This window comes from Typopeltis vanoorti, chromosome 21 (genome assembly GCF_054136105.1).
Source record: "Typopeltis vanoorti isolate ZY-2024b chromosome 21, IOZ_Tvanoo_1.0, whole genome shotgun sequence".
Classification (NCBI taxonomy): domain Eukaryota; kingdom Metazoa; phylum Arthropoda; class Arachnida; order Uropygi; family Thelyphonidae; genus Typopeltis; species Typopeltis vanoorti.
Window position 1 is genome coordinate 93,647,574 of NC_143569.1, and position 26,346 is coordinate 93,673,919.

The window sequence follows — 26,346 nt, forward strand, 5'->3', positions numbered from 1 at the left end:
CCTCTACCTCACACCATACGCTCTCAAAATCATTTGTCTCACTTCCTTCCAAATTCTCCACTCTTAGAAGACATTGGTCATCACTTATCATAAGCAGCACCCCACCACCACGCTTTCCCCTCCTATCCTGACGAAAAATGCTATACCCAGCGATTTCTATTCCTGTTGTTATATCCCCTTCTGTCAACCACGTCTCAGTGATTGCAACAATATATTGTTGCAATATTTGAAAGGAAACTTCTTATGGCATATTAAGAACTAGTCAATTTATTCATTCACTTATATAGGGAATAATCTTGTAATGTTTTGGACTGTAGTTATTCTAATAATCGCCATAAAACAGTGCAGAAAAGCTGATGGCAGAACTAGCATTTGCAACCTGAGGCTTGAATTTTGTGTTTCTTATAGTTTATTTTGTTAATGTTTCTTTTAATGTATTTCATTATAAGCAATATAACAGATAAGCTTAGGCGTTGATGGTTATTCATGACTTATTTTTCACAGTATTAACAACACCACAAACACTTTTAACAACAAAGATGTTTTATTAACGCTAATATTTCGCTGATTTTCAAATCAGCGAAATATTAGAGCACAATATACATGTAAACGCGACAGTGAGTAAGTGAAACAATATAATTGCAAAAGACAAAAGATCTAAAGTCCTATTTTTGGCGACCTCTAACGAAAAAAAAAAAAAAAAAAAAAAGTAGTTATCCAAGAGTTTTTCTTAGGATAACCTTCTCCCAAATTTTTGGCAAATTAATGCAGCCATATTTGTTAAGGTTGGAAGAATTCTTCAAAGCCATTGCTGACTCAAAAAATAATCTTTCAGATCTATAACGACTCCTAAATAGCACATTTGTTTTCCTCCATCTAATCCTGTGTGAAGGAGTGTCCAAAGCATGGTCTGCCAGTCCCGACTTGCCATAGTAATAGTAGCAAATGTATCTTTCATGTTCTTCCAGGCAGATGTTCACTGATCTTCCTGTTTGCCCATAATAGTCACAGTCACATGGAACTTCATACACTCCTTGGTGTGCTAAAGGGTGAAGTTTATCCTTTGGCGAGCGGATCAGAGTTGCCAGCTGGACGTGAGGTTTGAAGGTGGTGCGAAGGCCATGTTTCAACAATACTTTGACTATCTTTTCCGATGTACCTCTGATATAGGGAATAGAAATGGTCATGTATTCTTGTGTATTAGGGGAGGGCAGAGTAATGGGCCTATGTAGTATTTTATCTATTTTGTAGGGATTGTAGCCGTTGGCTAAGAACGTATGGCGCAGGTACTGGAGTTCATTGGTCAGAGCTGTATCGTTAGAACAAATGGCTCTGGCTCTAAGTGTTTTTAAAATGCCGTACTGTTGGACTGGATGATGATGTGATTGTTTATGTAGGTATCTTCCTGTGTGTGTAGGCTTTCTGTAAATAGAAAGAGATAGTGATCCATCTGAAAGGCGGGTGACTAATGTGTCAAGAAATGGTAAACAGTTATTTGATTCTTTTTCTACTGTGAAGTGAATTTTGGGGTGTTGGCTGTTTAGGTAGGTGACAAAAGCATCACAAAGTGTCTTGTCCATGGGGACAAGATATAGTGCAACCACACTTGTGGCTTGTATGTAGCCACAAGTGTTTCAAACACTTTGTTTTCAAAGTGTTCCATGTAAAAATTTGCTAACGGGGGGGGGGGGGGGGGGAACCCATAGCAGTACCATTAATCTGTTTGTAGAATTTCCCCTCCTATGTAAAGTAACCTGCATTCATGGTAAATTGAAATAGTTCAAAAATATCTGGGGGAAATTTAGACTTGATTAAATCAAGAGTGTCTATAAGTGGTCCATTGGTAAATAGGGAGGTGACATCGAAACTAACCATTATGTCTGAATTTTTTAGGATTAGATTTTTAACCAATGTTTTGAAATGGATTGAATTTTTTACAAAAGTAGAGGAGTTACCAGTAAGAGGGGCAAGCGACTTAGCTAAATGCTGGGCCAGTTTATATGTGGGACTATCTATGCTATCCACTATGGGGCGTAGGGGAATATTAGTTTTGTGGATTTTGGGTAATCCATAAATACGGGGTGTTTTAACATGAATTGGTTTTATTTTCCTGATGATTTCTTTGGGCCATGATGTCACTTTTTTCAGTAATTTTCGAACTTTTTTCTTTTGCGACATCGTAGGGTCTCGATGTATAATTTGATATGTGGAACTGTCACATATGAGATCTTGCATTTTTCTGTTATACTCTTCTTTATTCATGATAACTGTTGCATTTCCTTTATCGGCTTTTGTAATAATAATATTTTTATTATTATATAACTTTTTTAGGGCAGTTATTTGCAAGTTATTTGCTTCCTTAAACGATGCCTCGACAACGATATTATTCCATCTTTTCTAAAATTCAAGGAAAAGTTGCAATCGGCAAAGGCACATCGTATTTATCGACAGGCGAGTTTAGCGCTTCTTCGAGAACAAATCGCCGCTACTCGCATAGAGCTTAGTAAGCTAAACAGCTCTATCACAGCTCTACAACAAGGACTAGTAAACCTGTTAAATCCTGAAATATGGACTGTCCTACAGCAGATCTCTGAAGTTGCAGCAAAAAAAGAATTCACAAAAGTAAAAAGCAAACACCTAAAGAAATTTGAACTACTACAACAGCGCCAACATACGAAGTCCCGACCGCAACTTCGACGAGACCACGTGGTCGTAAACCTATCGTCGGAAATACTCACTGAAGAAGCCAAGAACGCTCTCAGTTTAGGATAATAACTTTGCCGTCGCGCCCAAACAAATTCCTAAACTCGAAATTAGGATGAAAGTAGAACGGGGTATCCACGATTTTCCACCAGCAATGGCCAATAACGTGCAACTAGACATAGCAAGTATTATAAACAAGGCCAAGCCTCCAAAAAGCAATATGCCACGTAAGCAAATAACTGCCCTAAAAAGTTATATAATAATAAAAATATTATTATTACAAAAGCCGATAAAGTAAATGCAACAGTTATCATGAATAAAGAAGAGTATAACAGAAAAATGCAAGATCTCATATGTGACAGTTCCACATATCAAATTATACATCGAGACCCTACGATGTCCCAAAAGAAAAAAGTCCGAAAATTACTGAAAAAAGTGACATCATGGCCCAAAGAAATCATCAGGAAAATAAAACCAATTCATGTTAAAACACCCTGTATTTATGGATTACCCAAAATCCACAAAACTAATATTCCCCTACGCCCCATAGTGGATAGCATAGATAGTCCCACATATAAACTGGCCCGGCATTTAGCTAAGTCGCTTGCCCCTCTTACTGGCAACTCCTCTACTTTTGTAAAAATTCAATCCATTTCAAAACATTGGTTAAAAATCTAATCCTAAAAAATTCAGACATAATGGTTAGTTTCGATGTCACCTCCCTATTTACCATGTACCACTTATAGACACTCTTGATTTAATCAAGTCTAAATTTCCCCCAGATATTTTTGAACTATTTCAATTTACCATGAATGCAGGTTACTTTACATGGGAGCGGAAATTCTACAAACAGATTAATGGTACTGCTATGGGTTCCCCCCCCCCCCCCCTTTAGCAAATTTTTACATGGAACACTTTGAAAACAAAGTACTTACCACAGCTACATACAAGCCACAAGTGTGGTTGCACTATGTAGATGATGTATTTGCCATTTGGCCCCATGGACAAGACACTTTGGATGCTTTTGTCACCTACCTAAACAGCCAACACCCCAAAATTCACTTCACAGTAGAAAAAGAATCAAATAACTGTTTACCATTTCTTGACACATTAGTCACCCACCTTTCAGGTGGATCACTATCTTTTTCTATTTACAGAAAGCCTACACACACACAGGAAGATACCTACATAAACAATCACATCATCATCCAGTCCAACAGTATGGCATTTTAAAAACAATTACACACAGAGCCAGAGCCATTTGTTCTAACGATACAGCTCTGACCACTGAACTCCAGCACCTGCACTATACGTTCTTCACCAACGTCTACAATCCCTACAAAATAGATAAAATACTACATAGGCCCATTACTCTGCCCTCCCCTAATACACAAGAATACAACATGACCATTTCTATTCCCTATATCAGAGGTACATCGGAAAAGATAGTCAAAGTATTGTTGAAACATGGCCTTCGCACCACCTTCAAACCTCATGTCAAGCTGGCAACTCTGATCCACTCGCCAAAGGATAAACTTCACCCTTTAGCACACCAAGGAGTGTATGAAGTTCCATGTGACTGTGACTATTATGGGCAAACAGGAAGATCAGTGAACATCTGCCTGGAAGAACATGAAAGATACATTCGCTACTATTACTATGGCAAGTCGGGACTGGCAGACCATGCTTTGGACACGCCTTCACACAGGATTAGATGGAGGAAAACAAATGTGCTATTTAGGAGTCGTTGTAGATCTGAAAGATTATTTTTTGAGTCAGCAATGGCTTTGAAGAATTCTTCCAACCTTAACAAATATGGTTGCATTAATTTGCCAAAAATTTGGGAGACAGTTATCCTAAGAAAAACTCTTGGATAACTGCTTTTTTTTTTTCTTTTCTTTTTTTCCCGTTAGAGGGCGCCAAAAATAGGACTTTAGATCTTTTGTCTTTTGCAATTATGTTGTTTCACTTACTCACTGTCGCGTTTACATGTGTGTTGTGCTCTGATGATGCTGATTTGAAAATCAGCGAAATATTAGCGTTAATAAAACATCTTTGTTGTTAAAAGTGTTTGTGGTGTTGTTAATACCGTGAAAAATAAGTCATGAATTATAAGCAATATTTATTGGATTTCTATGATATATATATATATATATATATATATATATATATATATACACGGACTATAACCAAGACTAGAATAACAATTAAATTTATTCAAAACGCAACATGTTTCATCGGATTGTCCGCCTTCTTCAGGCATGGGAACATAGAAAGCAAATAAACACTATAAGAAACATCGTATCACTAAAAAAACGACTATTATAAAATTCAATTAGTTTTGAGCTGTAACTACAGTCCATGTTGAAGTTCTATTGTTAAGCATCTGCATGCGTCTGATTTCACGAGTGTGCCAATATCGGATAGCAGAGGGACATTGCCTACAAAAGAACTAGAGAAAGTGCCCTCTCAAGCCATATACTCTTTTGAGTAAACACAAATGATGAACGCCGTTAACATGAAATAAACTGGACAACAGCCTCAAACCTTCATATATGCCATGACGAGGTGGAGCGCCACATAGTTGAGTTTAAGGAAATTGTTATGGACCCTCATCACATAAATAATAACCTTAGCTATAATCTACCGGACTCTTTCAGCTCTGCTATCCGATATTGGCACACTTGTGAAATCGGACGCACGCAGATGCTTAACAATAGAACTTCAACACGGACTGTAGCTACAGTTCAAAACTAATTGAATTTATAATAGTCGTTTGTATAGTGATACGATGTTTCTTATAGTGTTTATTTGCTTTCTATGTTCCCACGCCTGAAGAAGTCGGACAATCCGATGAAACATGTTGCGTTTTGAATAAATTTAATTGTTATTCTAGTCTCGGTTATAGTCAGTATATATAAATATGAACATATCCCAATACTGAGTTAATACTACGAATTGCTATATACAGGGTGTTCGGGATAAATTTGACATATTTATAATTAATTATATTTTTCCGTAAGTTACATGTATTAACACACACTTCTCTTCATTTAAAAGTTTGGACCCTTCTTCATTCATATACAAGATGTCAGAAAGGATGGATAGCTGGAACCCACCTGAATCATGGAAGAGAATAACTTGTATCATGATGATTCGTGCCCGCCATCAAAATAAGGATATTACGACTGCTGCCCAATGCTCCCTGAATACAGTAAAAACAATCAGGCATGAACTAGAGACTTGCAATGGTGACTACGAGGATGTAGCAAGAAGAAAGATCCCTAGCAGACGATCTGATTGCGTTCGTACAGCAGAATTCCTCGCAAATCTGCAGGAACAGGTGTTGAAGAACCCTGGCATTGGAATTCGGGCTTTGTTCGTGGAGTTGCTAACTGTAGTCAAGCCCTGGATAACAAGGGTAGCCAATGGTAGGCCGTATGTATGGCAGCAGGATTCGGCCCCTTGCCACACCTCTGGGAAAAGTCAAAAATGGTTGTCTGAAAATTTCTACGACTTCACCAGTCCAAATGTTTGGCCTCCAAACTCCCCAGACCTTAACCCCATGGATTATTTTGTATGGGGCGCAGTTGAAAAAGACACCAATCGCACTTCCAGTAATACAAAAGCCCAGTTAATGGATAAAATTAAAACAGTTTTTGCGGCCCTTCCCAGGGAGACTGTAGCATCAGCTTGTTCGAGGTTCCGAAGCAGAATTGAAGCTGTGATCGATGCTAATGGTGGTTATTTTGAGTAAATCTTGTTGATAGTATTGTAATTAACTCTGCCTGTAATGTTTTTTTGTCAATTCATTAAATTTAATAGATACAAAGAAGATTTTCTTTTTCCTTACGAAACTGTCAAATTTATCCCGAACACCCTGTATATATATATGTAAATAAGTTTTTTTTTACCTTGGAAATGATATTAGGGTTACCAAGTAATTTTATAAACTTGGTTACTCCTAATCCCATTATGTAAATAAGTTTTTTTTTACCTTGGAAATGATATTAGGGTTACCAAGTAATTTTATAAACTTGGTTACTCCTAATCCCAAGTAAACAAACAGTTAAGTTTAGACTTGAACTACGTTCAGGCACAAAGGTGGTGCAACACCAGGGCAACTCATTGTAAAGGTGGGTAAAGCTCTGATCACTATTCTTAGTATTTTCCATAATGTAAAGCACATCTTACTAAGAGATGTATACTGCAATACATTATGCAATACAAACCGGTCTGGGGTCACTACCCAGACCGGTTTCAACCTTTTTTTGAGGTCTCCTCAGTGAGTAGCTAGATATTAAAAGATTCTTATTAAAAATAAAAATACCTTGTAGCAACTTTTATAGGTAAAGTTGATAAGGCTCTGCATTACTAAAACCTTGGTATTTAGGGTCTAGCTAATCACTGAGGAGACCTCAAAAAAGGTTGAAACTGGTCTGGGTAGTGACCCCACCCATAATGTATTGCAGTATATATCTCTTAGTGAGATGTGCTTTACATTATGGAAAATACTAAGAATAGTGATCAGATCTTTACCCACCTTTACAATGAGTTTCCCTGGTGTTGCACCACCTTTTAGACTTGAACTACGTTCAGGCGCAAACTTGACTGTTTGCTTACTTGGGATTAGGAGTAAAATAACCAAGTTTATAAAATTACTTGGTAACCTTAATGTGTGTGTGTGTGTGTGTGTGTGTTAAAGATACCAAGCTATTTTAAACCTGGTTCTACTCCGTTTCCCAAGTAAGCAAACAGACAAATAAGTCAAGTTTGCATCTGCACGTAGTGTGAGTCTAACTGACCCACAAGGTAGTGCAAGTCTTGGCAACTCATGGTAAAGATGGAATAAACTCTGATCACTATTCTTAATATTTACCCTTAATGCAATGCCCATCTCCTTGAGGAGATGTATGATGCTATGCTTTTAAGGCAAGGGGCCACTACCCATACCGTTTTTTTCGACCTTTATTGAGGTCTCATCAGTGGCAGCCTTTCTATATATATATATATATATATTTTTTTAACAATACATCCAGTTTTTTGAAAAATTTAGTTCTGTCATAAAGAATTTATAAATAGGCACAGTAGTAATGTCTTGGGACTTAATTTTCTTTCTTTTATAATTACTTAATTTCTTGCATGTATATTTGTGTCTCTCTGATGATATTTTTAATTCTTTCAGCCCAAGGTCATAGTTTATTGGAACAGTTAAACACAGATGCACAGACTCGTGCTCTTCACCTTGAATTGGAAAATCAGAGGCTTCGGATGATAGTCGAAAGTTTGGATAGATCTCCATCCTTTGAAATGAGAGATCATTTGGTATGAATAACGTATGAAATAATTTCTTATGAAGTTTTTTCTTGCAACTTCATATGTGCGAAAGATTCAAAAATTTATATTAATACAACATGTGGCTTTTTAAAGTTAGTAACGGTCTTGAATAATTATGAAATGTTTTTGGTGAGATAAAAATTTCTATTTCAGACAATAGATTTGGAAGGAAGAAAAGCTAGTTCACTATATTAGCACCTCCATAGTGTAATTGAAAGAACATGCTTGCTAAATAACTTAAGGAATTCACAACGTACAATAGAATATAAATTAAATTAAACTTTAATAAATATTTCCAATATTTCGGAAATGTCACATTGCCATCTTCACAGGAACTTAAAATAAAGACACGTGCATGCAGGCACTACACACAGTAAATGAGGAAGAAGCGAGGAAGCTATTGTTTTTCCTAAAAGTCCTGATGATGCAGGTATTCTTGGCCGTTGGGCTGAAGGTCTTCTGATGTATGTCTCCCAAATTTGGGGCAGTCTCATGCAACCAAATTTATTGAGGTTTGGCATGTTTCTTAGGGCTGAGGCTGATTCCATGAAAAGTCTTTCAAATTTGAATTTGCTACGGTGTATTACTGTAGCTTTCTTCCATCGTATTCTGTGGCATGTATCCAGAGCATGGTCTGCAAGATCAGAGTGGCTGTACTGGTGAAACCGGATGTAGTCTTTGTGTTCTCAAATTCTGATATTTGCTGTCCTGCCTGTTTGGCCAGAGTAGGACAGCTTACAGCTGCAAGGGACCTGGTATACACCAGGTAGGTCTAGGGGAAGTGGTTGGTCTTTTGTAGAGCGGATAAGGGACGCAATTTTCTATATGGTCTGTAACAAGAGGTCAAGTCATGTTTAAGATTTTGGTAATTTTTTCTGAAGTGCCTCGGATGTAGGGAGTGGGGATGAATTTAGAGTAATCCTTGTTGGGAGGGGGGTTGTGGTTTATTGGTTTCATCCAATCTGATGTAACCTTAGTTTTCTCAGTTTATAGAAAACCCACCCATACATCCACCAATAATCCCCCCCCCCTCACAACAATATTGAGTTATTAAGACACTATACAACAGGACTAAACTAATCTGTTCAAATGACAATGCCCTAACCACTGAACTAAACCACATCCTCAACACTTTCTCAGCCAATGGCTACCCCCAAAAAAATCCAAAAATATTGAAACCTATACCCCCCCCCCTTCACAACAAGGATTACTCTAAATCCATCACCATTCTCTACATCCGAGGTGCTCTCCCAAAGATGTATGTCTCCCAAATTTGGGAGACATACATCAGAAGACCTTCAGCCCAAGGGCCAAGAATACCTACATAGCCCGCTAGGGGGGAACCATCAGGACTTTTAGGAAAAACAATAGCTTCCTCATTTACTGTGTGTAGTGCATGTGTCTTGTCTTTATTTTAAGTTCCTGTGAAGATGGCAACATGACGTTGCCAAAATATTGGAAATATTTATTAAAGTTTAATTTAATTTATATTCTATTGTACATTGTGAATTCCTTAATTCACAACGTATACTTATAGTAAGCATGTATAACCAACGTATAAGCCTTCCTACGAGAATTGAAAGAACAATCGGACATCCATTGATTGGAAAAGACCTGCATTCGATCCTCATCATTGCAAGAGGAATCTTTATATGGGGTTTTTCAATAGAAGGTGAGTTAGCCGATCTCATACAGGGATAGCAGGGTTTTTATCTCCTCGAAACTCTGGTTTTTCATAGTTTAGTGTCGGATGCTTGTCTCACCATTCTTTGCCATTTCTCTTTGTTCATTACCAGGTGACTCAAATCCTGCAAACTCTTTCTACACCACTCCTTCACATCAGCTATCCATTCTCACCTTGTTCATCCTCTTCTGTTTTTGCCATCCATTGTATCAAGGTCTGTAGCAACATGTAAATATTTCATTCTATTTACCTCTATCTCACACCATGCCACCTCAAAACTGCTGCTACTATTTCCCCCCCCCCCCCCCTTGCATCTCTACCTTGTATGGACATAACTTTTTTTATCATCAGTAGCACTCCACCTCCCTTTTACCCTTTCTATCTTCATGGAAAACAACATACCTTTCTATCTCTATTCTTGACAGGATGTCATCCTCGTCCAACCATGTTTCACTTATTCCAATAATTTTTGGGTGTACAAACTCAATCAATGCAACTATTTCATTTCCTTTGATTTTGATACTTCTAGCATTTTTACACAAATATAACAGCTCATTCCTGGATCTATAATAAGTTTCACTGATACCACTCATTAGATATGACTTCTCCAATTATTTCTTTTTATCCTTACTCATCACAGAACTTTCTTCAAATCCAAATGTTCTTTCTACATCCCAGGATGTCCTATTCCCTTCTTGTCAACATACACACATTTGCTTCTTCTTTGGGCATCAACCTTGCTCGTCTGTCTACCCTGAGTCTTCCCGTTTCTCTGTTTGTCTTGCATACCTGTTCTATCATTCTCTACACTGATGCTACTCACTTCTCCATTTATAAGCACCACTTCAGTCTCTCCTTCCTTACTCTCCCTCACCTTCACATCACTTACTTGCTCAGATTCATTTTCTGCACTCATTACTCTCCCTTTCAGCAGCAGTCTCTCCAAATGACTCATACCAAACCATTCAAATGAAGTCCATCAGTTCAATTCATTCTTCAAACTCTTTTCACATTAATAAACTGCACTGCTTTTTCTCCACTCGTTTCCACTAACATATCATTCATTAGTACCTTTCCTTAGTACTGAGTACCTATCACACTATTATCTTTCTCAATAGCTTTCTGATATCCAGTCTTACATTCCTTGTTCCTAGTCAAGTCATTCTACTACCATTACCAACTCATTTGCGTGATTACTCCTCATATCTAATGCTCCAATCACTATTAATTTTACCTCCTAGAAAACAAACCTTGTACATCTTCTCACCTTTACCTCGCCTCTAATAATCAAATTCCCATACATTGCCACTTGTGAGCCTTTCATTGCTTCTTTCGTACCAACATCATTTGTTCCGGTCATCTTCACTTTTGATACATATCTACAATTCTCTTCATTTCACTCAGCATTTGCTTCATCTCTTGCCTCATCTTCACGAACTCAGTTTTTGACAGCAAACAACCTTGTTGTTTTCTGTCAACCCTGCTGGCTATCCTATCATTAATTGCAATAAAACTCTGTTTTTCAACATCATTATCACATGCTTTATCATCAATCAAACTCTTTTTCTTACTATCACTTCTGCACACTTTCTGAACATTCGCACAATCTTTCTTAACTACCATTTCATTTATTGATGTAATGTTCCCAAGTCATTTTTAAACATATATCATGGTCCATCAGAATATCGCACTCGCCCCTTCCTCTTATTCAGCCTCTCCACATAAACATCCATAACATCATCCCATGCATATATACTACATTCATGGCACCATATCATTTTTGAAAAATCCATGCATTCCTTTTATCTTTTGTGTTGATCTGTGCACCGATCTACCTTTCACTACCATATTTTATCACACTACTAACAAGAAACAATGAATTTAAAGTAATACTGCCATAGAAATTTAACCAGACTGCATTCCACACTCAGATATCTCACAATAACACTCAGTCTACAAATTAGATAATACTGCTGCACATTAAATATAAAATTTACTTATCTTTTCAGCCTGCACAACAACAACCAGCTTGCAGCACTCAACACCTATTGCGAGTATGTTCAGTTATATGCTTTCACCACCTATAGTAAGTATAAAATTATTATTATTATTATACAGGCACCTCCACAGAGTCCTAAGACTCATCATGGCAGGCCCAAACTATCAACATAATATTTATCATGCCTCTCCTTGAAACCATTAACAGACAAAGCACCTGACTAAATGAACCCATTCTATTCATTTGCTCCTCTTCAAACAAAAAATCTAGTCCTTAAGCCCTTGCTAACCACACTCTTACCCAATTTCCAGCAATGACCTCTTGTTCTACTGCCTCTAGCCAAGTGCTATATTTCCCTTGCATCATTTCTCTGAAAGCCTTTAAGTAACTGAAATCTTTCTGTCATATCGCCTTTTTTGGCTTGTCAAACCAATTCACAAACCCTCAATCTCTCCTCCTAAGTAGCATTTCACAGACTACTCACCATCTTAGTCACTCTCCTTTGGATCCTTTCCGTTTCCTCATCCCCAAGAAACACAGGGAACTAGCCCTGAGCACATTAATCCAGATTTGTTCATATCAAAGCTTTATAAAAAAAGAATGATAACTCTCTTATTTCTGCTTGTTAGTGTATTCTTCAATAACCAAGTAATCCTGCAAGCTACCCTGCTACTATAGCAATATGCCATCTAAACTTCAGCTCTATCTATTTCTACTCTCAAATCCCTGGTTTGATCAGTTTCCTGGAGTACAGTTCCCTCAATATTATATGCAGTTGATAATTTCTGTATCTCAAAATGCATAACTTTACACTTTTCCACATTAAATTAACATCCATTATGTTTTGCACATACTGTCAGTCTATTTAAATCTATTTATATCTCTACATCACTTTTAATAACTATAACCCTACCCAACTTTGCATCATCAGCAAACAACTGAATATCTCCCTTCAAATTATTTCCTATATCATTTATGTACAAATTAAACAGCAGTGGTCCAAGCACATAGCCCTGAGGCACACCACTAGTCACTTGCTTTCTCCCAGTTTCTGCTCCTCCATGTACTACTTTTTGGTGTCTGTCCATCAGCCATCCTTTTATCTATATCACCACTTTCCTATTCATCCCCATTTGTTGCAGCTTGTGTAACAGAGTTCCATGTGGTATCCTGCACAATGCCTTTGGAAATCCAGCAATATCATCATGTAGCTATTCTCTTTTCCAACTCAGTTGTATTGTTGCTCTACAGTAGCAAACAAATTAATCCAAACACTGACATTTTAAAGAAAATAAGTACAAAAATTAAACTCCATTACCCAATAATTTTTTTGCTCCTGTGTTCCTAATAAGTTCATTAATTTGCTTAGGCAAGGACTTTACCAATGTAGAGCACATTTTTCTTATTTCTGCATCTCGAAACTATACTTTTATAATAGATTTGATAAATTGTATCACAATTTAATTTTCAAGTCTGTTTTTCTTTATGGCCCACTCATTTTCTATTGGGTTAATACCTGACCATTGAAGCAATTGAATGTTGTGATTTTTGAGAACTTTCATTTTTTTTTTGAAGTGTGGCATGGAGAAAGATCCTGTTGGAAGATGAGTTCTTTGTGTTTCTGAATCTGTCTAACCACTCTTTTCCCCAATATTTTTCTGTATTGGTCACTTTTCATTATTTCATCAACAGGCACAAGTGACCCTCGATTGTCATGTGTAAAACAACCCAGAACATCATCTTTTTAGCTGGGTGTTTAGCGCATACCCTATGCAAACATAGGATACTTGCTCTCCTTGGACAAAGAAATAGCTCCCATCCTAGAATATGTCCTTCTTCCACTTCTCAACAGCCCAGTCTTTGTTAACTTTTGCTCATTGGAGCCTCTTTTTTTTTGCATAGCCGCCTTCAACAGTTGTTTCATTTTTGGTCTCTGGGCAGTCCCCTGCTTTCAACAATCTTCAATGGACTGTCATGTCAGAAACATTAATCCCACTAGCTGCCAAGTCTCTGTTTAAATCTACAGTAGACAATCTTGGATTGATTTTGCTTTTCCCAACTAATAAACAATTTTGAGTAAGTGTAGTTTATCTTTTTCACCTACATTTTTCTTTTCTGACAGGCAAAAAAGGTACCTGTTTCCTTAAACCTCTTTACCCAGACCAACACCACACTCATTAGCATTTGTCTTGGAGTCATGGATATGTGTGCTGAGAAAAAGTACATATTTTTGAATGCCTTCTTGGAGATGTATCCATTTTATAGCTACACAAAATGAATAAAACACTACAAATGTCAGCATTGTAGAGATAGTTCAAACATGCAGCACTCAATCAAAATCGTGAACTAAAACCAAAAAAGTAAACTAAAACCAAAGTTATTATGAACTGAAACAAAAACCAAACTAAAAATTTTATAATTCGACTTGTTTGGATTAGTTTGTTTGCTACTGTATTATAAAAAGTTAGTAGATTGTTAAGGCATAACCAACCCTTCACAAAGCCAAACCTCATAGAGTATCATGTTCTTATCCCCATTACTGAACCGAAAAACCGAATCCCTAATTCAAACTAGGGATACACCAAATATTCGGTTTTGCTTCATTTTCAACCAATTCAGCATGTTTTTCAGATATTCAGTATTAGCTGAATCAGTACAAAAGGCTTGGTATTTGGCCAGCCAATGCAGAAAAATTCCTGTTACATGCATCATAACAAATGTAACAATTGGGAAAAGCATCCCCTTGTCTTGTATGAACTATTCAAATAAAACAGTTGCAAGTTTCCAAGGCTAATGAGTAAACTTATTCTGCAGCACATTTTCTCAGAAAATTTCTTTCTGCTCTAGCCACCAGCATATTCCTTGAAAGAGTTGTTTTTACAGAAGTTTAAAATATTTATGAAGCAACCAGACATATGCTACTCCAAAAAATGCAGAAAAATTCATTTTCATACATCATGATTTATTCCAAATTCATTTTGTTCAAACTGTATTTCTGGGGATTTAAATCCAGTTAATGGTACTGAGTCTATGAGAAATTAGGGTTTGATTTAAAATGGCTTGCTTAATGACTGTGTTCTAGAAACAATTAAGTTGTAAAAGTGGGTTAGGGTCCATTGTGTATACTATCCATTTGTTTGCTAATTCTTATTACTACAAAGAAAAGAAATTCAGTAACTGCTTAGGCAGGCATGTGCTTGCTGAAATACTTTGTATGATGATGAGTTTGTTTACAGTGCATTCAGTTTTCTATCAGGAAAACTGAATAGCTGAGTGTATAGCTTTCACTAATCAGTGTGAGGTGGTGCAATGCCTCTATTTAACCTACCTGACAAAATAAGTTTCATAAAATTCTTTATTTTGTGAAAAAGACTAATACGTCAGTGGACAGTCATCAAAGTATGTAAAGTTGAATAACTTATTTAACACGTATGCATCAGAAAAAGTAAGAGTTTCCCAAATAAATAGGCAAAATCAGTTTGGGTAGAGAAGATTACCTTGATGGTCCAGTGTTTCACTCAGGATTTCTCCATGAGTGCAGGTCACAAAGATCTCGATCTTGAGCTTCTCTCTTCCATGTTATACCCATAGTTTCACTAGTGGATCTTCCCATCTTGTAGGTGGTCTTCCTGGTTTTCTCTTTATTCTTGGTTGCCAGTTGAGTAGTCTGTATGTCCATCTGTTATCCCTGAGTCTGGCTATGTGACCTGCCCATCTCATCTTGCCTTCATATACTACAGTTACCACATCTTTTATGCCTGATCTCTTTCTTAGTTCCATGTTTCTAGCATGTTCCATTTTACTGATGTTACAAATCCTACGTTCTATTGCATGCTGAGTTATTCTGAGAGTCTGTTCTTCTTTTCTTGTTGTGTTCCATGTTTCTGATCCATATGTGAGTGATGGATGAATGTTACTATTAAATAGTTTTGCCTTCACAGAGATGTTAAGATTTGGATCAGTAAGTTTTTCTTTTAGTCTGTTGAATGATAGTCATGCAGCTTTCTTTCTTTTTGCTAGTTCTTCAGATAAATCGTTATTCATTTTTATTGTTTGTCCTAAGTAATTGTAAGAGTCAACTTGTTCTATAGGGATGTTATTAATACATAGGTGACTGTCACATGTGTAGATGTTTTTGTTCCATTTTGTTTTTTCTAGATTCATTTCTAAGCCTATCTTACTGCTGTTTGTGTATATTCATCCATTTTTTTCTAGGTCTTTTGGGTTGTGAGATATCAGTACTAGATCATCGGCAAACATAAGGATTTGTTGTTTTTCACTATCTATGCATATTGCTCTGTTTAGATCTATTTTTTTCAGAATGCATTCTAAAGTGCTGGTAAATAGATTGGGGGAGATCACATCGCCTTGGCAGACTTTATATCGCCCTCTCTTTATATCTATATTTATAGGTTGATCAAATAGGGTTATTTGTGTGGTCTGATTTTTGTTAATTTCTTTTATCATATGGATGTAAGTAGGGTCCACATTTATTTCCAGTAAGGCACTGATGACTGCATTGTGTTCTATAGTATCAAATGCTTTTTTAAAATCAATAAAGAGAAAACATAGAGGGATTTGGTATTCTCTGCATTTTTCTGTTAGTTGTGAAATGACCTGGATATGATCTATTATGGAGAAGCCTCTTCTGAATCCTGCCTGATACTGAACAGATACTGTATACCTGATACTGATACTGTATTGCTTTATTCATGATTTTATATATGTGAGAGAGTAGACAGATTGGACGATAGTTTTTTATCTTCCTTGTTCCCTTTTTTGAATAGAAGTATGGTTTTTGTGGTCTTCCATTCCTCTGGAATCTTTCTTTCTTTTTTTCTTTGAAGTACCACGTGAATCTAACAGCCAAGGCTTTGAAAATAATTGGTCCACCTAGTTGGATTTCTTCAGCCTTAACATGATCAAGTCCTGAGGCTTTACCTTTACTCATTTTCTTAAGGGCATGTTCTATTTCTTCTGGAAGTACATCTGGTATGCTTGGTTTTGGAATGATAAGTTCTGAGACTTGGCACTTAGTTGCATAAAGATCATTATAAAAATTCTGCACAATTTCTTCTATCCCTTTTCTATTAGTATGTTTTTCTCCATTTTGATCCTGTAAAACAGATGGAATTAACTGTTTAAAATTTAAGTCTTTCTCTATTTTTATCAGGCTGGTTTTTGCCTGCACTGTTTCTCTTAGTTTTTGTATGTGGATGAAAACGAAAAGTTTATAGATCCAAATGGCTTGAGAGAAAGAAATAGAAGAGGAGAGAGATTAGCTTAATTTGCTGCAGCTGAACAACTCTTTATCATGAACACTTTTTTCAACAAACACCCAGGAAGAAGATGGAGACAAAAAATGAAATTGACTACATTTTAACAGACTGTAAAAGACTGGTACAAAATGTTGGTACAATAGGTGGAACATACTTCAACATAGATTCTGACCACGGACTCCTCAGAGCCATTATAAGACTAGACCACAAAAAAGAACAACATATCAGAGCAACATCAATCAAACAAATAGACTACCACAAGTTCTGGAATAGAAGAGACTGAATGGACTATTAAGAACTGTTACATAAATTATGACACTATTGACTTTATTGATGAATTCAACAAGTGCAAGAAAAAATCATCAATTCCTGTGAAACCAGAGAAAAGAGAACAACTCTCACTTCAAACTATAGAACTACTGAAAAAGAGAAAAGAACTGAAGAAATCTGAAGGAAATTTTCTAGAATACAAAATTATCTGTAAGTTACTAAGGAAAAGAATTCCAGAAGACCACAAAGCTTTCAAGGTAGAGAAGATACATGTTTTGAATTCTTATATAAGCACTTCAAGAGAAAATTCCTTAAAACTCTCAAGCACTTGCTGCATGTTATTAATGAAATATGATATTTCTCTCATTTATGCTGTTTGAAAATTAATGTACTTCAGTTTGTTGTGGTAAAGTCCATATTGTGCTTGCTTGCTGATGATTAGGTACTGTTGCATTCATATGATTAAATATTTATTCATGTTTGATTTTTTTTCATTTTTAGGATGACTCCCAAAGATGGAACCAAAATGATACTGATAGCATAGATCAAATTGACTGGCCAGATGCTGATAATGGCAATATTGAAAATGAATCCCAGTTGCAGGTAACACATTCAGAAAAGCTTCTTTTTTCTTTGCCTGTTTAGAATATTTTTATACTAATATTTATATTAACTTCTAATTTGTATGTGAGTGAGTATTTATTGCAGACATCATATGATTGTAGATCATTTTATTCTTTGGTTGACATAAAGTGAGGAAATACCTTAAGAAATGCACAAAAAATGCGAAAAATGAGGCATGAGAATTAAAGCAAATGAAGTGTACTAGTATTCTTATTAAAACAAACACCCTAACATTTTATTTCTGTATGAGTTCATGATTATGGTAGTGGCAATTGAAGTTTTTCCATTTGGTTATACTATAAATTAAAGATGCCAAGAAATTATATTTTTGGTTTAATCTTTTATCCAAGTGTAAGCAAAGTTTGCACCTGAAGTATTTTCAGGACTGGGCAACTCATATATAGAAGTAATGACTTCAGATCACTTGCCTTAGTATCCCAATAATGCAAAGCACATATCCTTACAGACATGAATTAAAATATATATATACATATATTGGCATTGCATTGCTTTTTATAGCAAGTGAAGCTACAAACATATTACAAACATTTAAACACATCTGTAGAGTTTGACTGGTCATTCAAGGTGGATAGCATCTCTACTTTGCAATCAGCACATTGCTAGTTTGAAGCTAACTGCATTATGAATGGTGCAAGACCACTGTCCTACTTATTGAAGACCTGAATTGGCTGAAAATGTATGAGATGGTCAGATTTTTACTTCAAGACAAACATCTGAAAAATCATGGAAATGTGATTTGTAGTATCAGAAGAGGCCAAGATCCAACAATATCCTGCATTATCCAATTCCAGATCTTGGAATCAGTTCTATAGAGAGAGTCCAAAGCTTAGTAAGTCCATATAACTGCTGACACCATTCACCTTTAAAATATAAGTTGCAGAGGTAAATAAATTTTGGTACGATTGTGGTTATCTTCCTGAAGTAGCTGTACCAAGTCTTGGTTTTCAGCATAGTAAGCAGCTTTCTCATGGTGGAGGATAGTGAGTGGTTGCCTGGCACCTACAACTTATGCATCAATAATGACCAACTAATCTCTCTTTACTACAAGGTCAGACTTTCTTATTTCCTATGTTAGTCCTATAGTGGGCTTCTACTGCTGTTATCCAACCTTTTGTTCTTCAACCTGTTCTCTATAACCCTCACTATTGCATTGTGTCTTCGGATGACTTGTACTTCATTTGTGCAATAACAACATTGAGCAACACAAGCCAAAGTTTCTATACTCAGGCAGCCTGCTTTGCATTTCCTGTCATCAATTCTTCCTCAAGTTGTATGAGCTTGAGTCAACAAAGCACTGATTCTTGTTCTAATTAAATCTATATATTCAAAACCAGGAAGGAAGTGAGTTCCATCCTTGATCTATTAATGCTGAGAGGAATCATGGTTAGATTCTTGTAATGCAGTTCCATCTACTGAATGGTGCAACATTAAAACCCATCTCCTTCAGCCAAGGCAGTTGTAATTGGTATCCCTCCAAGAAGCACCCATCCAGAGGTACATCTGTAATCATCCTTAATGCATGAGTCCTAGAGGCATTACAAAATTTTGTAATCTGAATAGGCATAATCCAGGCACTAACCAGCAGTGAAGGAATACCATAATCTTGATGGTTTATAGTGGCATGAAAAAATGTTTGTGGCACATCATGAGGAAGATGTAACCACAAATGGATTGTTGAGCAAACTCCTACATCCATTTGGGATAGTACTGAGAGAGAGACTTTACCTAGGACTAACCTATGATAGTCTAGTAAGAAGGAAATACTCGAGAAGAGCCTCTCTTGCAGTTTAAGTAGAGCTTTGTGGAGAGAAAAAAGAAAGATCCTAGAGTGGATGGGAAAGGGGAATGGCCTGTTGGAGAAAACACCAAGGTATCTCCATTCCTCCATAATGGAGATAGAATGCAAGAACATGCGGTGTAGGGAAAACTCAAAGTTCTCAACCTTCAATTTCTTGTTTCTTCCTGAAGAGACAAGAGAAAGCTTACTTGACTTTGTCACATGATGTTTAAACCACGAACTTGAAAGAAGTTGACTGCTTTGTTTGAGGAGCTCCTGCAAGTCTTCTCTAGTAGAGGATATGAATATAAGGTCATGAGCAAATGCCATAACATTAGCAGTGGTTGTGTCAAGAGAGTAGCCAATATGGCTTGGAAGAGAGCAAAGAAACTCATCAATGACACAACTGAAGAAAATAGGAGAGAGGGGGGGTGGTCTCCTTGGCATACACCTGTAAGTGCTGGGATGGATTTTGATTTAGAACCCAGAGTGATGATAAACAGAAGTAGATCAATGATAGATAGAGAAACAGTCAAAACTACATAGCAGTAAAGCCATCTGGTCCTGCAGCTGAAAAAGCTATTCAAAATGCTACAGTTATAATGGAAGTATGGAGTAATTAAATATCAAAAAGGTGACAAAATATTCTGCAGGCTGTTGAAGTTTAGAAATGGAGGAAAGAGTACTGTAAAAGGAATCAGAGATGATAAAGATGGCATGAAAACTGAAGATAAAGATATTCTAGATGTTGGGAGTAATTACTTTGAAAGATAGCTAAATGAAACAAGCAATGGATTGCAGAGTGGTAGAAAGTACTCAACAGGAATGTAATCAGAAATATATATCAATACTTGAAGTAGAAAATAGCCATCAAAACCTGAAATCTGGAATGGCAGCTAAAGTATAAAATATAGGTCTTCCTTAATGAACTGAAATTATAAAAACATTGAAGATGATATTTGACCAGAAATGCTCAAGTATGGAGGTAAAGCGTTTTACAGTGGCTACACTGCATAATTTAGAAAGCATGGTTAGAAGGTCGAATTCTGGATTGGAGTACAGCTCTTATAGTACTTATCTGTGAAAAGGGAAATCAAATTGAATGTGAGAATTATAGAGGAATTTCTATATTGAGTATTCCTGGTAAGATTTATGCAAGTATTCTTGAGAAACGGTTAAGAAAAATTGGGAAGGAAAATGTGGAGAAGAACAAGCTGGATTCCGGTTGTCAAGATTTTCACTTTAAGACAAATAGTTGAGAAATCATGGGAATATTTATGCAATTTATGCAAAACCCGGTGCCCAGATTTGGTCACCGGGTTTTCAGAAGGATGAAGAGATGTTGGAAAGGGTCCAAAGGCGACTGACTAAGGTAGTTTCTGACCTCTGGAATGTTGAGTATGAGGAAAGATTGAGAAGATGTAATTTGCAGAGTCTGGTGGAGAGAAGGAAGAGGGGAGATATGATAGAGACCTACAAGTTGGTAAGGGGTTGTTATAAGATCAATGGTGGAGAAGTTCTACAGAGAATAGTGGGAGATCAGGGGAGAACCAGAGGTCATCCCTGGAAACTGTATAAAGAGGGTGTGAGTATTGGAGTGAGAGGCAGGTTTTTTTCGTGCAGAGTTGTTAATGATTGGAGTGCCTTGCTTGAGAGTGTGGTGTCTGCAAGGAGTTTGAGTGTGTTTAAGACACGGTATGATGAGATGTGTATGTGATAAAAGGACCTCCCAGATGAGTCTTTTGACTCCATGAGGTCTTGTTTATTAATAATAATAATATAACAAGAATCTATATTTAGGTTTTGTAGATCCAGAAAAGACATATGACAATGTGCCAAAAGAAAAGCTATTCAAAATGCTATAGTGTAAATGGGACATTATATCAAGCAATACTTAGTTTGTATTTTTGAGTTGTAAATCAGCAGTTAGAATTGAAGGAAATAAAGGAAGATGATTATGTTAAACCAGGTTTGAGACAAGAATGCACATTGTCTTCACTGTTATTCATTATGAAGGAAAGTGGTATTAAACCTGATATTGAGAGAGAGAATGTTGTCATCAGTGCATGAGACATACTATCTCAGCTTGAATTGAAAAGCTGAACAACTCCAAGATCAGAGATACTGGTGTTCAGGCTCTCTGATCTTAGAATTAACATAGGTTTTTTTTTTTTAATGATAACCCTATCTCAGTTTTATAAAATATTGACTTCCTTAATGAACTGAAACTATAAAAACAACTAAGACCTTTTTAAGATTAAAATCACATTAAGAGTTTTTTTTTTTTTTTTTTTTTTTTTTTTTTTTTTTTACACTCTCATACACAAGAGACCACAAAGCCTATAGCAAATCAATGGCATGTGTGGGCAACAGTTAATTGAAAAGTAATCAGTTGAATTTCTTTTTGAAGGTTGTGGTCCTTTAGGGAATACATCATGAGAAAATCTTTTCCACAAAACAGATGCAGATGAAATGAAAGATGAATGGAAGTAGCAGGTCTACAATTCAACTGTAAAATGGTGTTGAGCAGCTGTTACTTCTGTTATTCTGTGTTTAACAGAAATAATGAAATGATGGATGCCACTTCTGCTAAACAGCACTTGTGGAAATATCTGTAGAAGAGACTCAATGTAAAAACGAATAATTTGTGAGACTGTAGCTGTAGAGCCTGTGAGAGAAAGGTTAAGTTAGCTGAACTCCCCATTAATGAACAGTTTCAAGAATTTTGAGTGTAATCTTAGGAGCACCACCAAAATTACGAGAGCATTATTTCATGGAAGGTAGGCAGATTTTGGATTTGTACAATGTTAGTAGCTGGACATGAAAGTAACATCTTGAGCAAAAAAAAGAAAAGCTTGCCAAGTTTTTTGGAACCAAGAATGCACTAATGATGTGTTTGTGTCAAAAAAGGCTAAGCGTAAGTTTCGTTCTGAGAAGCGAGATCTGGTGCTGACTGTTAAGCTGAGTATTATCATAGATAAGGAGGGAAGAACTAGTCTTTTTTGTGAAGAAAAAAGACAAAATTTTGCTTAGGAAGCACTGAAGCTGACTAAGCTGTCATTCACCTTATTGAAAGATAGGACAGAGTTTTGGGTGCTGATAGTATATAATCTTGAAGTTTGAGTACTGCAAAGTTTGTTGTTGTAAATAAAAAAAAAGAAAAGCTATTCAAAATGCTATAGTTATATAGTGTAAATGGGACATTATATCAAGCAATACTTAGTTTGTATTTTTGAGTTGTAAAGCAGTTAGAATTGAAGGAAATACAGGAAGATGATTATGTTAAACCAGGTTTGAGACAAGAATGCACATTGTCTTCACTGTTATTCATTATGAAGGAAAGTGTTATTAAACCTGATATTGAGAGAGATATATCAGAGAGATAGTATATAATCTTGAAGTTTGAGTACTGCAAAGTTTGTTGTTGTAAATAGGAGGAATGGAAAGTGCTGTCATCAGCAAAACTGTAAATAGAATTTGAGGTTAGTGAGAGAAGAGTGAGTTGAAATAAAAGCTTTGAGGAACACCATTGATTAATTACAAAGGGTAAAATGCGGACTAAGGTGGCAATTTGCTGAGAAGCCCTCATTGCCAAATCTGTCAAATGCTTTGAAAATATCAAGTGCTGTGGGACAACTTGCTTCCATCCTTTCCTAAGCAATTGTTCAGACGTTGGTGATATAGTCTGGGAGATCTGCTGTGTATATTGACTGGCAGAATCCACATCTGTGGTCACTGATTAGATGACCTTTTCCTGATGTTGAAGAAATTGATTGATGTCAAACTTGTTTCCTTTTTGGAATTGGCCATATGTTTGCTTGCTTCCATGCTACAAGGTGGATGCTTAAGTATAATATAATGTGGAGATGATAAAAGACAGGTGTTAGTTCAGAAGCATATCTCGAGCACAGTTCATGGAATCAGAGCATTAGGACTAGAAGCTTTCTTGGTGTTTAGGTTGTTCAGGATGCTGATGACTTTTCTGGTAGAAGGCCACAAGTATCATTCATTTGATACAATGTTCCTGGTAAAGCTGGAGGTGATTAATCTTGATAATCTATAAAGGAGTTAGATGAGCATGCTAAACTGGAATGTCTCCTTTGATAAAGAACAGATGAAAAGTTTTTAGTAATATTACAGATATTTGGAAGAACACTTACATTGATTGGTACTTATGGGGGAGGATTTTGATGACCAAATTGGGAATAAACAGATGATGTTGTTGGAGCAGTTGGAGAAACTGTAGAACACATGTCAGCACTGTACAGTCTGTCTCCACAATCTTCTATCCTTGACTAATATTTCCCAGCCTTTCACTTTCATAGTAGTCAAGCTTTGGATTACGTTATCAATTCATCTTAATCTTGGTCTTCCTTTTTTCCTTGTTGCATATATCTTCTCTCTCAATATTCTTCTCGGCATGTGGAAGTCTTCCATTCTCTCTACATGACCTAACCATTGCAATCTCTTTGCCTTTTATGAACCTAGCAATATCTTCTTTTAGTATTTGACTAATTTCTTTGTTGTATCGTATTCACCATACACTATTTTCTTCAACAGGTCCATAAATTCTTCTTATAATTTTCCTTTCAAATTTCCTCAGATTGTCTTTGTCTTTTTTACTAAGTCCACGCATCGCTTCCATATGTAACCACAGGTCTAATGAGTGTTTTATAAGTATTTTAGTACTTATGCTTATTAGCTTGTTTTTAATCATGTTCATATTTGCATAATATGCTTCATTATCAGTTTGAATGCATTCTTTAATTGCTGTAGCTGATCGGGCCTCATTCTCTACAATATCTCTTAGATACTTAAATCTGGCCACTCCTTCAAAAATTTTTTGTTCAACTTGTAGATTCTGTGGTTTTCTTCTTATTTCTGAAGTTGACATCACCATATATTTAGGTTTACTTACATTGATCTCTAATCCCATGTCATTAGTTTTTCTTTCCAGTTCATTATACACTTCAATTAATCATTTCTTAGTCCTTGACATAATGACTATATCATCAGCATAAGCACATAATTGACTTGATCTATTAAAAATTGTTATATTTGATCTAAATCTTTAATCGCATAATGTAAAGCTGTAATAAATAATGTTGTTGATAGTGCATCTCCTTGTTTTACACCTTTATCAAATTCGAAGTGGTCACTAAATTTATTATCTGTTTTAACTTTTGCTTTTGTTTTTTTCATGGTAATCATTACTAATCTATTTAATTTCGGTGGTATCTCTAATTCTTTTGTAGACTATCTCTGTTTAGCGTGTTAAATGCTCTTGCTTAAAGTCTATAAATAACATATGTAGGTCTATTGCATGCTCAAAACATTTTTCCATCATCTCTCTGATAATGAAAAGTTGATCAATGTTACTTCTGTTTGATCTAAATCCACACTGATATTCTCCTATTTTCTTTTCGGTAATTTCTTTAAGCCTGTCATTTATTATGGATGTAAGAATTTTATAAACTATGTCACAAAGACATCCATAGGTTTATTTGAGTGGAACCTATTAAAAAGTTCAGGTCATATTTTTTAGCTAGAAGAGATAGAAGATAACTAATAACTTTTATCCAACATGCATGCACATGTATATATTTGGCAGGATATCTCTGCACGTTTGATCAGTATATTTCTATTCTCAAGACACAATATTCCACAGAAATGTCAAAAAAAATGCAAAGTCATACTATTAAGTCAGTAGCTGGATCAAAAAAAAGTAAAATAAGTAAATGTATCACATCCTTGGAGTCCAGTCGCTCTAGTAATTAGATTTTCAGAATTAGGTAAGTGTTTTAAGAAATAACATATGAGGTGGTCTGAAAAGTTCTCGGCCTTGACCATAGATGTCAACACTATTAGCAGGATTTTTTTTTTTCATAAGTTGATACATCTGTCATAAGCATTCATGTGAAATTGCAAGTCATTCTATCAAGTAGTTTATTTTATACAGCTGTCTGTATCCCTTGAAATGGATAAAATTGAGTATCGTGTGGTTATAAAATTCGTTGTAGAAGAAAGTTTAATGGCAAAAGAAATTCATTCGAAGTTCATGAAAGTTTATGGGCACTCTTCTCCTTTGTTTTTGACAAATAAGAAATGTGCTGCTGATTTTAAATGTGGCTGTACCAGCCTTGAAGAAGATCCATATGAAGGACATCCAAAAAGTGTAACAACACAAGAAATCATTGATCAAGTGCACGGCATGGTATTGGATGACTGGCGAGTCAGTGTGTGTGAAATTGCTGAGACTATAGGCATTTCAAAAGAACATGTAGGATATATTTTGCATGAAGAATTGCAAATGAAAAAGCTTTGCACAAGATGGGTGCCATGCCTGAGCTGGCTCTTTCGACAGTGCAAGACATGCATTTGCACGGGACGGCAAAGTTGGAATAAACTATATGAAAAATAAGGGGGAAGGGGGTGACAAAATATGCTACTACACGGGGGGGGGGGGCAACTATACGAAAAATAAGGGAGAAGGGGTGGCCCTGTGCTACGCTTGCTCACAGCAGGTCAAAAACGTACTTGCATGAAAATCTCTGAACAGTGCTTGGAGCATTTTAACAAGAATAAAACTGATTTTATGCATCGATTTATTACTATGGATAAGACTTGGATTCACCATTACACACCACAATCC

General features: G+C 36.1%; 1 protein-coding gene across 3 annotated transcripts in view; it reads left to right on the forward strand.

Moving 5' to 3' along the window:
* Positions 1-26,346, forward strand: part of Girdin (protein girdin) — a 576,472-nt gene that overhangs the window by 237,395 nt on the left and 312,731 nt on the right. For all 3 annotated transcript variants that reach the window (XM_090411135.1, XM_090411137.1, XM_090411136.1), the window contains exons 13-14: positions 7,889-8,028; positions 17,774-17,875. In XM_090411135.1, coding sequence (XP_090267261.1) covers positions 7,889-8,028; positions 17,774-17,875 — 242 coding nt within the window. The remainder of the gene's footprint in view (positions 1-7,888; positions 8,029-17,773; positions 17,876-26,346) is intronic.